At 40.9% G+C, this 15,812-nt stretch overlaps 1 protein-coding gene across 1 annotated transcript in view; it reads right to left on the bottom strand.

Moving 5' to 3' along the window:
* triob (trio Rho guanine nucleotide exchange factor b) overlaps positions 1–15,812 on the bottom strand; it is an 88,520-nt gene that overhangs the window by 32,287 nt on the left and 40,421 nt on the right. Inside the window, exons 9-17 of the mRNA XM_070911896.1 lie at positions 14,892–15,023; positions 14,199–14,429; positions 12,784–12,906; positions 12,337–12,528; positions 9,945–10,114; positions 9,398–9,572; positions 4,142–4,337; positions 2,832–2,998; positions 235–354 (exon numbers count right to left, since the gene is read on the bottom strand). Of these exons, the coding sequence (XP_070767997.1) occupies positions 235–354; positions 2,832–2,998; positions 4,142–4,337; positions 9,398–9,572; positions 9,945–10,114; positions 12,337–12,528; positions 12,784–12,906; positions 14,199–14,429; positions 14,892–15,023 (1,506 nt within the window). The remainder of the gene's footprint in view (positions 1–234; positions 355–2,831; positions 2,999–4,141; positions 4,338–9,397; positions 9,573–9,944; positions 10,115–12,336; positions 12,529–12,783; positions 12,907–14,198; positions 14,430–14,891; positions 15,024–15,812) is intronic.

Below are 15,812 nucleotides of genomic sequence, written 5' to 3'. Positions count from 1 at the left end.
GTTCAAAGGAAATGCACCCTGCATAATCAGTGGTAAAGGGAGAAAGGAAATAAAGAAGAAAGGTAAGCAGAGAGAGAAGAAAGAGAGGGGTAGAGATATTAGTTATTTATAATTCCATTTCATGTGTGACTTGTGACGAGAAGGGGGGGCGGTGGAGACACATATGAACCTGAGAAGAGTTTTAGAAAGAAGCAAGAAGAGGAAAAATATATATCTTTTTTTTATTTATTTTACCTCTATTGCATGTTGGAATTGTTCATGTTCCTTCTGCAGCTGTTCGGCTTCTTGTAACGAACTGGCTGTGATCAGACCAGCGTTCAGCATGGACTCGCCATTACGGATCCAACCCAGCACCTAAACCACACACAGCACAGACACACAAAGAGTTTTGTTATTATTAACTCTTTACTTTTAAACAGACTGTAATTATGTGCACAACTTATGGCATTAAAACATCTTGAAAAAAATTCAATCAAAATCAAAAATGAACCAATCACTTGCAAAAAGGTGGAAGTTGTCCTCTCTCCATGTGGCCCCTCTCTTCTCTCTCTTCTCATATATGCTGCTGTTGCATCCTCACTCTGTTTCTGTTTCAATCCCTTGACTCTCTTTCAAATGTCACCTTGCACACATTCCCCTTCCTACCTACTCCATCCTTTACTAAGCCCTTTCTCCCCTTTGTACATAATCTCTTGACGGCCACACACCCCACCTCACACACACACTCCTGGATGCACACAAAATCCCATTTGTTCATAGTTTTGTTGGCCTAGTTCTAGCCAAAGGGTATGTTAAACAAAGTCTGTCGAAGACACCTCTCTCTCTCTCTCTTGCTCTGACTCAGCAAGCACACCTGCTGTGTGGGTGATGGGCAGAACTGAAGCTATAAAAGTGGTGATGCAGCACAACTCTGACTCTTGTTTTTCAGCAACTTCCACAGGGCCTCTGTTTTCCATTGCACTTGCAATGTCCCGGGTGGTACAGGCATGAGTGTTAGCTGCTGAATATCGGAGGAGCTGTATGCACACGAGACATAACTCTAATGCATGAACAAACAGCAGCAACATCAGCAACAATGAGAACATATATGATTCATTAGTATGGTATGGAATACAATTAGATTTACATAATATATTCTAATATTTCATCATACCACTACAACTGACACCACTTCACTGTACTTACAATGCTTTTATCTTTGTTATAACCCTTGCTCTATCCATAATCCCTATTCTTAGATGTGCCATTTCATAATGACATACAGAGAGCAGTCTTAACAAGTAACCGCCTCTCGCTTTGGGACATTTGAAGCCAAAAACACGAAAACACTCTAACAACAGCAACTGTAGTGCAGTAGTAATCTCTGGCCAGGATTGAAAGGCTGTGATATTTATATCATCAGTGGCAGAAATATACAGGCTGCAATTACCAGATTATGGTTGTGTCCAACTTTAGCCTAACAGGGTTGCAGTGATTTCCCAGGATGCAGTGCAGGGGGTGTAATAACCAGGCTTTGTAAGGGGAAAGGAAGGCAGAAGCAGTTGAGCTGTATTTTACACAGAAATCTGAGAAATCCACACTAAAAACTACATCGTACAGTAGTTTATGATGTGTGTTCAAAGGGGTTTAAAAGTACTACCTTAACAACCACAAGCCACCACTGAAAACAATTCCGATTTATAAATAACTATTAGCTGCTCAGACATGCATAGATTTCTGTGTAACAGTTCCGAGCTGCATACGTAGCACTGCCTCTCTGTGGGTAGATGAGTAAAAATAATACCAGCATCATAATGGCATCACACTATCGTCATACTGTCAGATCTGTTCAATGCATGCGATGGCTGGGCATTTTCTAAAATGTTTTGCTGCAGTACTCTCTGGGTATAATTTTGATTATTTTAGTCTCGATTTCATATCAGCCACCACTTTTGTTCAAGTTGAAACATAAAGCCTGTTGTTGTTCCGCTGCATCACTATGATAACAGACCTAGTTATGAAAACTGGCTCTCCGTTTGTTCTTGTTTTGCTTTGAAATATCAGTAGGCTGCATTGCAAACTCCACACAACTGTCTTGCTGTGATTGTATTCAACTACTGAATGAATATTGGGAGAGAATCACTGGTTGACATGCTCTTCACTGACACAACAATAAGCTAGGAAATTCTATCTCTTTCCCTCCCTATCAAGTCAGAGTCTGTCTGGCCCATTTGTCTTCTTTTGCCCTGAATTTCCATTCATCTCTCTCTCTCTCTTTAAACCTTGGCTGAACATCCCACCATACTGTATCGCTCAAACTATTCCCCGAAGTCAGAGAGAGATATAGACAGCGAGAGAGAGGAAGAACTAGGAGCGAGGGAGATTGTTGGCACAGGATGAGTCATCTACCCATGGTCATGTATAGACAGAACATACTGTAGCCTCCTAGCACTTCAACACACTCTGTTGTAACATCATGCACTGTACGCTGTAGCAATAAATTGTCAGAATGGCTTTCCACATATCAGTTTGACCTCAGTCTTAGGAGGAAAAAACACAGCACGTGAGCATTCATACATGAGCATATGTGTGACCTCTATTTTCACTTCTAATATCTAATATCTATCTTTGTTTATCATAAATTAAATATGCTATAAGTATATGTTTCAGCTGTTTAAAAACCAGACTTTGTAAGTTTGATACAGGGATTATTCTAGTAAAACGCCTAGTTTGTAGCTTGTTTTTCAAAGTGCTTTCAAAATCCCACCTACACCTTCCAATCACCGCTTTTATGCCGTATCATTGTCTCTCCTTGTTATGCTCTCTTGTCCTTTTCTTCTTCAAGCCCGTACCTGTTTGACTTCAGCCTGTAGATGCCTTAATTGGACACACTGCTCCAGATGTCTCCTGTGCTGCTCTGCTGCCAAGTCCAACTCCTGCTGCTTCTCGTGGAGGAACTCCAACAGGTCCTGGACCCGCGTGGCCATGTCCACATCTCTGTCACATAACAGCTCCACACCTGCACACAAAAGACATCTTATTATGTTACCAACAAAAATCTCTCTAAAATCTGTATATGTCCTTTTTTCTTTCTATTTATTCACTCAATAATCACTTTACTCCTTCTCTCCTCCTGTTACTGACCAGGGAAAATGGGTATTGAATAAAGAGGTATTTAGCTATTCTGCACACATCTCTGCCATATACTGAATCCACACACTGTACATGGAAGTTAGAGGTATAAAATATGTATTTCATGAATGTTACCTGCATCTATAGAATAGCCACAGCGGGCTAGGCTACAGATTTCACAATTAAAAATTATTCATGCATGGCATAGACAGCTTACATTTTTAATAACATAAAGCCATGCAAACAGTGAAATGCTGATCTTGTGGAAGCTGACTAAATTATGTCTGAAAGCCATTTTCTGCACAAACAATTTATGACAAATTTAGCATTGGCATCATCTGTACTCACATTTTAGTCCTGCATTCCATAGCAGCATTGTGTGCCAGTCGTGATACTAGCTGCAAGCCTGGCCCTGGTAAATAATTGTTGTCCTGAGGCAAGCTTCAGAGGTAGCTCTAGCATATCTACTATCATTAAGGTAACCATGTAGCTAGCTGTAGCAGTTTAGCTGGCTGACTGCAGAGCCCGATTTTTGCATAACGTCAGCTAGATTTGTACTGTGGCAATCTCTGAGGTGAAACATCACAACAACACAGCAGGCGTAGTCCTGGTCAACAAAAAAAATGTATTTCTCTGTGTGTGTGTGTGAGTGTGTGTGTGTGTGTGTGTGTGTGTGTGTGTGTGTGTGTGTGTGTTGAACACACATTGAGCATGACTCTTACGGATTAAGAGGTAAAATCTGCTTGGTAAAAGCAGATCTGCCTCCCAATCCCTCCTCCTCTTTCCCTAAATTTTGTTTTCATTCTCTCTAGTAGTAAGTATTTACTCATTCACTCCCAATATATCCAGCATCTATCTCCTCCTCTCTCTTAATTACTCCCACATGTCTCTGATGTTTGCAAATCAAGTTAAAATGAAAGTGTATTTCCAACAGATTCATCTCAGCACTGTCCCCTGCGTATATCCATGGTGCAATTAGTCTGTGCTTGAAAAAATACTTCAGGAAGTGAATTTCTATTCCGTCACTCACCAGATGCCTGGACCTCTGTGACATATTGCAGCAACTCCTGGCCCTGGTGGATGACGTCAAAGGTGAGGTTGTTCATTGTAAGCGCCTTGTCTGCATGATGCTGTAGCCTCTGCTCAGCCAGCGTCAGGTCCTCTGTGTCAAAGTCACTCATCTGCTGGGACAGTTCCTCGTTCCATGACTCCAGGTCTGAGATGATCTGAGAGGGGGAAAGGGGACAGAGACAGAGAGAGTGAGACAATTATTCCAACATTATTAACAAGATGCCTTACAACAATTCACCAGCACAATCATTCAAAGGACTGTAAAGCACAGCAAAACAACACGCCATTTCATTATCCATATCATTTTATGATTGAGAGAATGTTTGACTATCAAGTCAGACAGTTTAATCACTGCAACACCCTAAGCTGACTGCCATAATAACAGATAACATATTACACTGGTGATGCACGGCTGGTAAAGCAGATGTACCGAGATGTCAGCGCTTGTCCCTGACTGCCCACGCAGACTGAATCATGATACCAGGGGCACCTTGATCCTGGCACCATTCAGCTCTGTCTGTCAATGTTTTTTTTTTTTTTTTTTTACAAACTCAGGAGGCCTAGTCTACACTTAATTTGAGAATTTACCCGCCACTTGCTCTGGGGCATATGGAGTTACTGTAAATTGTCAAATAGTGGCCGAGACTTTATTTACTTTAACTGAAGAGACAGACTGTTACTAGAAACAGGTTTTATTTACAATTTTCCCTTTTGTGTAAGTATCTTTTATTATAATTGTCCTGTAAAATGTAATAATATCCGTTTCTTAATTTGCTTTGTTTGTCGTAATAACTTCACTGCTACTGCTGTGTGCTGTTGAGCACTCTCTTTCCCGAAAGGCTGTGGCATCTGCAGGAAGTGTTATTAAAGGCAACAAACTTAAATGAAGCAGATTCAATCAGAGTTCATTTGTGAGTGAGAACAGTATTTTTGGTAAAAAGTGAAATTGTCAAGAGCAGCAAATTGTATGGCATGACTATGTTGTAATGTAAATAATGTTATGGAAAAGATGATTATCATAGGAGCCTACAGTACAGGTATGAGGCTTTATTTAGGACTAGACTCTATGTGTTCGCATAGACGGCACCACTGGCTTTTCTTTGGGACATGTTATGGTGTAAAATCATATCTTAATGTCAGATTTGTGCCTTTTGGGATTGACATTTTCAATACAGTGGCCATAACATGATTTATGACAGACAAAACTGATCAAATTTCAACATTCATGCTCTCAGCTACTTTAGTGACATGGGCAAAAGTTTAAAGTTTCTCGAACGGTTTGAACTTAGTGTCTGTCCTAGGTTCAGCTGTCCTGTAACCCTATAAGCTAATGTAAAGAATGTCTCAAATTGAAACGTGTGGAGTTACCACTCTGACAACTGGACGTCTATGAAAATTACATGTAAGTAATGGGAATATGTCATGCAGTAGCTCATAACGGTGGTTAAATCTGTGTGCATAAATGAAAATGAAAATGAGATGCTTTGGCAGCTGCCCTCTTCAGAGACTGCTATCTTGTTCCCTAGAAGACCTCCAACAATGGGGAAAATTAAGTGGATGGACTTTAAATGTGGGACAGAAAAAGCAAAAGCAAACAGTGATACGCACAGTCAGAGAGATGTCGAAAGTGAAACTTAATATATGTATGAGAACGTGGTCCCCCAGGCCACACAATCCTGTTGATATATGTTAGAACAGATAGAGGTTTGAGTCACAGCGCAGCAACAGTATATACTGCTAAAATTTGGCAAAGGACGTTGGAGGATTTTAGCATAAACAATTTACTGCAGGCTGAGTGTATGATTATGCTATTTCTCATATGCAACATTTAGGGAACACCGCCAACTGCTTCCAAGAGTTCAGACAGATTGAATGCAAACAGAGAAATCTGTAACCAGTAAATACAGCCCTACATTTAGGAACAGTCAGTCCATGTTACAAAATCTCAGTTCATCTTGGTTTCTCTGTCTCTTATCATTTCTCTCTTCTACTTGGTTTCATTGAGCAGGAGAAACTGTTTCTCTCTAACTCTCATAATATGGATTTATTCTCATTTGGCTTTTAAGTATTTCTAGAATTTAATACTTTTTAGTCATGCAATGCATTATATCTGCTAATGTGGTTTGCCAAAAATGGTTAGCATAGCTGCTAACTGTAGGTTAGTGTCAGAATGGCAATAGTATAAAAAGAAATGCAGTGTATACTGGTACATGTAGGCACTGTGACCAGTCACTGTGATCGGTAGAACACAAATGTCAATATGAGTAGCAAAATGTGGTTATAGTTTAATGGACTACTTACTACATGGACATCCACATATCAAGCTGCAAAATCTTTCTATAAAGCAGAATACAACCTCCTGCTTTCTCTCTCCTCTTTCACCTTATGAATGTTAACACCAGTACTAAACATCAACAAGATGCCAGCTATTCCAATAACTCAGGATCATATACTGTATGTTCTTCCAATTTCTCTGTGAAAGAGTGTGTTACTGCTCAGTTTGTACCTACTCTTCTTCACTGAGCTAAGTATGCAATAGCAGGACACCTTATGCTCAGAGACAGCTGCTTTCCACATATTCAAATAGCACAGTAGGGAGGTCACAGGCAGCAAGAAACAAATACCTAAACACAGGCAGACCACGGCCTGTCTCCTCAAACCTGGGTTCAGATAAGCCCTAGACCCTCTAAATTCCCCTGCTATGAAATCTCCTCTGTATAAAAACAGAGGCTAGCACACAGAGTAATCGTATCAAGCCTTTTCATAGCAGAATAGTATAATACTCTCTAACCAGCATGATAATTATACAAATCTGGCAACAAAGTAGAAACTTACCAACCACTCTTTTGCACTCTGCTCTCCTCTCCTCTTACAGTTGAGTAAAATTCCTTCTGAGTGCAAAAAGACCATCTCCCTCAGCTACCAACGCTGTGAAAACTAACGAACGGAGGAGATAAGTCTCCTCTTTGACAACGTCTTTTTTTCCCCCTCAGTGGTCTGCAGCGATACAAGGCTTATCGTCAGAGGAGAAAGCATTGTGAGACAACAGTATGTCTCACCTCAACACATGCCCTCACCTCAAACACACACCCCCATTCAAGCCAGGAGGGAGTGTCACAGTGCATGTGCATGTGGGCAGGGAGTGGAGGGAAACAAACGCCTTGTCCACCCATCTTCATGCTTGAGCACTGTGTCATATTAATCCTCTGTCTATGCGAGTGTGTGTGTGTGTGTGTGTGTGTGGGCGTACTTCAGTGTTGAACACAAGAGATTATCAGATTCACCACCATTCCCTGACTTGACACGCAGAGCTAATGTGAGACTTATCTGTTCTTTTCGACTTAGCAATACAGACACAAAAGACTTGAAACCAACCACAGAACTTCTATTAGCACACAGTGGAGGAGAATGAATTCATGGGCAGACATGGAATTAAACACCATATACTTCCACACAATGTGCAATGTGCACTTTATGGATTTGATAGTTTTTTTTCTTTCTTTTTTACGATGATTTGTCTTCCCAAGTACTCTTCTGCTTAACTTTACCATGTTTGTGTCTTGAAAGTCCAGCTGACAATAGCAGGAGAGGTAAAGCAATTGTTCATAGTTATTCATAGCAACACAATAATAATTACATAACCATCTGATCATTAACATAAAAGGTGCTTGGTCTAAAATTACGTACGTCTGTAAAATCAGGTTCGACAGGCATTACAACATTGAACTGATTCTGACATGGATTTTGTGAATTTAAATCCATGTCATGAAACGTAATAAGTACATTCTACATTTTTTCAGAGCAGAGGGAGATAAGCAAGTAAAGTCTACAGCCATGCTGACGGCTCTGTGAGGCTGCATTTAGGCAGTAAGTCAGTCATCTTAGATTAGTGTGTTAGCATGGTAACATTTGCTAATTAGCACTAAACACAAACTGCAGATAATGGCGCTACAGGAAAAATCAGGGGATGACCAAACTCATTAGAATTCATCCCCTGGTAACCATTTTGTGCCATCCAGCAGAGATATTTGACAGGATATGTCAAAACTTTGACCTGCTGGTGGCTCTACAGAAAAAGGCAGGAAATAAGTCAGCCATTAAGATTCATCCTCTGGGCACCATGGATACACCAACACTGCAGTCCCTAGAGCCGTGCCGCTAGCATGGCTAAAGTGATGTAATTATCATTGAAAACCATTTCCCTACACAGACACTTTCATTCATCATGTCCGTCACGATTGCTTTCCACAAACCTTCTTTTTACTTACAGTATCCTCATGATTATAAGCCTGTATCTTTGCTCTAAGCTTTTGCTTCCAAAGCGTAATTCATCTGTCAACATAGTACGTCTCAACAAATCTGATTCGACAGCCATGATAAACATCCCGAGAAACATAAAATAATATTTCAAAAGAGCAGTTATATCTGAGCACCAGCTGAGAGGAGCATTCACTCTCACAGAGGGACGTGAAGGAATTAGCGGATACAATGTGGCCAATTGCTGGCTGGGGAGGGGGAAACAAAATTGGAATGAGTCAGTGGATGAGATGCGTCAAGTGGAACTAAATACTTTTTTAATGTAGCACATGCAAGAGTATCGCTGTGAATTTAACAAAGCTTTGAAGCAGCAGGAATCCTCGCTACAGGACTAAATCTCCCTTTTTACAGTGTAACGGTCCATCAGCTCAGAGTCACAGTCATTTTGGTTTTCCAGCGTGTCCCTTGCCACATGGAACTGATCTGTAACTGATCTTTTTGCATTTAAGAAAAAAAACTACTAAGCCACTAGGACAAAAAAACAAATGGTTTAATATGGTACATACCTGTCATTCCCTTTTTCTCAACTTATCCCATTCTCTGCAATTTTATTTTCACCTCCACTTTTTCGCCTTGCTCTCTTATAAAAGGATAAACACCTCTGCCCTCTGCTTTACACCTCGATTTCTCTCTTTCATCCACCACCTTCTTCCTGTCTCTAAGTTTAAAAATTCTAGTCCACCTCTGATATTTTTCATGATGATTAGTGAAGCTCTTTTTCCAACTATTTTCCCCTCAGATGTCATACGTGGAAGTCCATATGCTGCATCCAACCCTGTGCACCCCTCAAACCCCATCTTCTACTCTTTCTGTCTTTCTCACTCTCACTTTTGCCTGATTTATTGCAGCAAAAATATACATTCATCACACACTAAGCCTCCACTTCCCGCCTACTCACGTCGATGGCGTCCCTCTCAAAGATGCGGAGCTGGAGAAAGAGCTCCAGCTTGATCTTCCTTTCCTGGAACAGCTCCTCCATCTGGCCCTGGGCCTCGTCCAGCTGCTGCAGGACGCTCTCAATGTGGGCCATGGAGCTGTTGTGTGGGGTCTTGTTGCTGGAGATGGCAGAGTCTCTGTGGAGAGAGGTTAAACATGGGGGGGTTAGATTTACAGTGTATTTGTGGTCAGAGATATGGCTCCCAGTTCTAGTGGAGACATCCCTGAGGAAGTCAAAGAAATATTAAAGAAAATCCCTGTAATCTTTCTCCTTAACTTTCGTATTTATTTTCCTTTTGCCTCACTACCACATGATTGTCCAATAATAACAGAAAAATCACTATGGCCTGGTGATACAGAAATTCATGATTGTTCACTCTAAACTCTTCTGAATAAAACTGAAAAAAAAAAGTTAAGAGAGTGTGTTTGTATGTGTTAATGTACCACATGAGTGTGGCTTACCCTAGTGTATATCATATATTTGTGTAGCATGCATTAATAATTATCACCTGAGCTGTTGTATGAGGTCCTCCCCCTCCTTGATGACGTTGACAGTAGCCTGCAGGGTGGTCTGCTGCTGCTGGCCGAAACGCTTGATCAGGTCCTGCACCGCTTCCACCGACTCTGCATACACATCGTCCAGCAGTTCCTTCTGAAGCTCCTCCAACCACGTCCACAGCTAACAGTGATTGACATGAAAGGCAAGCCAGTTAAAAAGCAGTGTCATGTAGTATACAGAGAAAAAAAGCAAGAAGCAACTGAACAGCCCTGTGGTGAAGAGAATACACATGCTGAAGGGGGTGGGGCAGATACACAGAGCGCTGTGAGTCAAACACAGATGTAAGGATCTGTAGACAAGCTGCCAAATGGACAGACAGAAGACGGGAGACAGAAATCAAATCCAACTAGTCCTGCTCAAAGCTGGTGTTTTGTGAATGGTCATCTTTGTAACAGATTAGCCATCTGGGTGAATTGGCTCAGCGAACTAAAGCCCTGGCACACCATCCAGGCTGCAGGAGAGTGACCCTGGCACCCATGGTTTGTCTAACACCCACACTGCCTACGCAAAAACACATCTATCTTTGGCATTGTTGCACATGCTCTTAGTAAAATACAGTATGTCACATTATACATACATATTCACTAGTTTTTATTAAAGCCTTAGATTAGACTAGACTAGCTGCTGTATGGTATACACTCTGTACAAAATATTAGGGACATTATTAGGGGAGTCACAGCTCCTTTTGCCAAATAGGCATCCCAGTAGGCTGAGATAAGGCCTTTTATCTAGAGTGACTTCATCTGTGTACTTCATGGATATCAGTGCAGATGAATCCCCTCTCTACCAATGTAGTTCATGCTCTGTCTCCACAGTAAACTGTTTGTTGCCTTCCAACATACTGGACTGCATCCAAAAGGCTTCTACAGAACTAGAAGAGGTGATGGGCAGGAGGATTGGAAACATTCACTTGTGCACACATACGCACACAGGAAGGCTCACACATACACACACACACACACACACACACACACACACACACACACACACACACACACACACACACACACAGAGTGACCTGCACCAGTGTGAGCTGACAGATGGCATGAAGGAGATTAGTCCATATGGACATTAAAGACTAGCTTCATTAATAACACCATGGCTCTGACTGTCTCTATGAGTCTATGTAAACAGGATGTAGTGTTAGCACATGCAGAGCACAGTGCTATGTTAGTGTGGAGAGGTTCATTTTGACAGTCAAAGATGTGCAGTGTATGACTTTCATATTACCATCAGACTGTGAGAGGATTTAAGGGAGTGGTGCAGTGACTAGCACCACATCCATACAGCACACACAGATTCCTGCCCTGCTCTGTGTAGTTTGAGTGCTCTTTATTTCTTTTTTTAGGGAATAAGGTAAACAATAATAAGGAAAATTAAAGGCATGATCGTCATTATCACAGTGAAGGAGAGGGCAGATTGAGGCAGATTGCCTTTAATTTGTGTAAACACGAGTGCACTACGGAAGGAAAGGAAAGCACAGATGTTTGCACAGGGAGAACGTCATGATTGGCAGGAACATATTCAGGAGCATTTTGAGAAGTGATCCACAGCTAGACACAAAACACACATCTCTCTCTCACAATGAAGGCAATAACTTTTTGGTATATGGATATGTAAAGCACTTGGTGGTCATAACTCCTGAAGTGTGTGCTATATGCAAAAAATGTTTTCTACACATGTGGCCCATTTGACATAAACTGCAATAAAAATTGAACACAGTTAGCAATTGTAGCTACATTAAAATGACAAATGCAAAAGTAAATTGTGACCAATCCTGCTAATTCGATGGCATTTCACCAATAGGTTTCGATACAGAAATATGATAAATGTATTCAGTCATATAGACATGACTGAGACTCACTTAAAATTGTCCTTGTAAAAGTACTAACATAGTAGTAACCATTAGAGAAATTTCCCATCCTTTTGCCATAGTGGAGTGCGAGAAGCAACAGCAAAGAAATGGCTAATGAGTGAGTTGCTGCTTGTGGACAACATATGAAAAAGCTTTTTACTGTCATTCCTACATTAGTGCGCATGTGCCGACTGTGCATGCAGCCCGTTACAGTGGCTCCTGTCTGTTTTCTTATTTTTTCTTTATTCTTTCCTTTATGCCTTCATCATAACTTCGTATTTTGTGTAATTTCCCCCCGTGGATCAATAAAGTATTTCTGATTCTGATACATGTCTGTATGAGTATGATAAATACATCAATAACTCTCTACCTTCTCGGCTATTAGTTGCATTAGAAGCTTTAGCTTTAGGCAAATCAGAGGAGTCAAACCAATGTGGTAAATAGTGATAATTAGGGTTGAGGAGAGGAGAGGAGAGAAAATACACACCTCTTTGACATGTGTGTGGAAGGCAACAGACATGTCCAGCAGGACTTTGCGCTGCTCGACACGTCGCACAAAGTCCTGGATGCGATCTTCTAGCTGGTGGGCAGCCTGGTAAATTTCCTCTGGGTCACACTCCCCGGTCTGTGCCAGCTGCTCTGCTGCCTCTAGCAACTTGTCAGCATTGGTGTAGGTGTTCTGAAATGTTAACATTAAATATAATGAATACAGTATGTCATACACTGGACTGTTTCTCAAAGCTGGACTGAAATCTTGTTAGTTTTGTTTTGGTCTAGGATGATACAGCAATGTCAACTCTAGATCATTTTATTAAGCATCTCTCAGACAACTGAATGCAACTTTCAGACATTTTTTTTTTGTAAAAATGCACATTTGATGCCTAGAGGAAAAAGGATGCAGATTTGCTTTCACTTTACAACATTTAAAACTCACCTGTGCAACCTCTTCAAAGTCTTCATGTCTCTTCTGCAGAGCCCTGGCTCTGTGCAAAGACTTTCCTACACCAGTGTGTTTACTGAGGAAGGCCTCGCCATGGTTTTCTATCCAGTCCAGCACCTTGAAACACACACAAATACAGTATAAGTACATAGTTTATATATGCACAACTACACTGGGTAACCTTAAATTGAGAATGCAGTATACATTTTCGATCAGTAGGGGGTGCAATTGACTGGAATGGCTGTATCCAGATTACAGAGTTACAGTTGTCTATAGATGTCATCTCTCTTCCCCTCACCCTTCTGTCTTGCTCACTCTCCCCCTCTGCTCATCCCCGCTTTCTGTCATGTTTAAATTACACGCATGTGAACAATTGGGTTTTGCCTAATAGGAAATCCAGAGCAGTGCAAAGTGTCAACATTTCCACTGTGGATGAGATTAGCTATAAATCTTTGTACATAATTATCTTGTTATCTATTAAACAGATGGCCATACTTCATCTGTTTCTATGTGGGGTAATGAAAGGCTTTTAAGGTCTCTGAGAGAATATCTTGATGGGACAAACACATATGAACACGTGCACAATGCCCTCGACACTTTATGTGACAGTAAATTGCATCACCATGGAAACCACTACCAAGAGAAAAGGGTGATGAAAGAGCGGATGGAAGAGGGGAAAGGAAGAAGCGCAGACAGACAGAGAGACAGAAGGAAGGAGGGGCCAGAGAGGCAGAAAAGAGTTCATGCCCAAAGGGTAGAAACGCAGAGACGACACTATACACCAACTCAGTAGTTTTGATCTAAGAGCTCTGCCACCCAGACAGTTGTACTGAGAGATAGAGACTATCACTCTGAAAAACCCAGAAGGAAGTGAATAAAAGGCTTTGAAGAAGCTGGAGCCGATTACATTATATCTTAATATCACACCCTCTGCTATCCAGTATGGAATGCTTGCAGAATATCCCTCTGCAAAACAACAAAGATTTCTTGGATCTTTATATCCATTCAAAAACAGTAAGACAGCAACACTTAAGGTATGTGTTGCTATTCACTTGGCCTGCTGTTTGCCCAATAACAGCCTTACTCAACTACTGGAAAACACAAATGTTTTACAGAGTCAATAGCATCAATATGAATTTAGTATAACTGCCACATGATGACACAAAAAAAAGCAGTAGAAATGCTAGGAAGGATAGGTCTGTATATTGGTGGTGCTTCACATTACTTAATGGACTAGTTATAGACAGCTTCAATGTGCAGGGTGGTTAATTGAAACATCGGGGCAAGATGGGACAGCACTCTCTACTGTAGTCTTTGCTGTGTATGTGTGAGTGTGCATGTGAAGCCCACCGAGCTGTAGGTCTCGTTATAGTTGGACTTTGCTCTGTATGCGTGTATGCATCTCTTACTTGCTGTACGTCTTGCTGAAAGACACACAGCTGCAGCCGTTGGTGCAGGCGGACTTTGCGATGCTGCCAGATGTTTTCCAGCTGTCTCTGGTGATGCAGAACCTCGTGGATGATGTCTAGGACGTGGTGCACAGCCTTGGAGTAGTTAGCCGATGCCATCAATGAATCAGCACTTCCCGGGGTCAAAGGTCGCTGCAGTTTGTCCAAAAGAGACTTCCCATCCTGGCTTACCTGTAAAAGGTGACATGTAGTTTGACATACTGCAAAACTTCATCAAGTATTTCTTGATTATATAATTATACATTATATATTTTTTTTCATGTCATATATATCTTTGACAGTGTGAATATTGTTCTATATTATTTCTCAAGGAGCAACAAATAAGACCCTTTGGTAATTATTTCCCTCTCCCCATACTCCAATTTCAGTTAGTTTTATGTCATTTGGATGGAACTTGGATGGATCATGAAAGTTTATATTCTCGAGTTTGTTTTGTATTGTATTGAAGGCATGGGTGTTTATTTTGAATACATGATTTGGATAATTATCAGTGCTATTATGCGTTCTTTGTAGTTGGACTTAATATTTGCATTTACGTTTTGCATGCCTGTATATGTGTGCGTGTATTACTCACTACACAGAGACTCACGTTCCTTTTGGGGACAAAACACGTGTGTGAAAGTGTGTACTGACCTCGGCATATGCAGTGGTGATGTGCTCATATAGTCCCTGGTGATGGTGGATTGTGTCTTCCAGATCCTGGAGTTCAGAAGGCAGCTCTCCTTCACCACATGCCTTACACCACGGCTCCACTTTACTCATGTACTGGGGAGAGAACACACACACACATTACACAATGACAATACACCACACAATAAACACTGCATAACACAGACTTAGATATATATGTTCATACAGTGTTAACAAAGACAACACTATATCATATACATGTTATTAACACTGTTTCTGTCTAGATGTACAAATGCACATAATGCAGTGAGATGTGGACGGCGACTTGAACCACAGACCAGTTAAATTTTGAAATGATATGACATGTAAGTGTTTGATTTATCTGTTCTCTCTGCTGAAACATTTATAAGACATGTACAGCATACTACAGTACATACTGGATAATGAAAAGAATTTGTTTTGATTGTGTAGTGACAATTGACCATTAATGGAGTACGCATGCTTGTGTTTTTCACACACAACATTTGCATACTAACACTGCACATGTTATTACTAACACAGTCCATACTATTGGTATGTATGAAGAGTTCAGAGACAGTTTTGCTTCTTGTTGAACACTCTTACCATGAGCCATTGAAAACAAAGAAAAACAATGACTCTGCATTAGAAAAGCTCCTGAGAGGCTGTCAGCTAAACTAGCTCTACATAAAAGGTTTGGCATCCAAACTGTTATGGTTGGAAACAGGAAGGCTGACACGGATAGAGAAAAACAGAGATTGAAGTAAGAGTGAGGACAAGTTCAACAAATTGAAAAGAGACAGCAGAACAGAGAGCTCTATGGAAAGCTTTGATAAATGCATGATTGAAAAGTTATATTCTGTTATGGGAAGGGGAAAATGGAGAAAATGTACGTCTCTGGAGTCT

This window comes from Enoplosus armatus, chromosome 9 (assembly GCF_043641665.1).
Source record: "Enoplosus armatus isolate fEnoArm2 chromosome 9, fEnoArm2.hap1, whole genome shotgun sequence".
Lineage (NCBI taxonomy): Eukaryota > Metazoa > Chordata > Actinopteri > Centrarchiformes > Enoplosidae > Enoplosus > Enoplosus armatus.
This window is presented reverse-complemented; position numbering and strand designations above follow the sequence as displayed.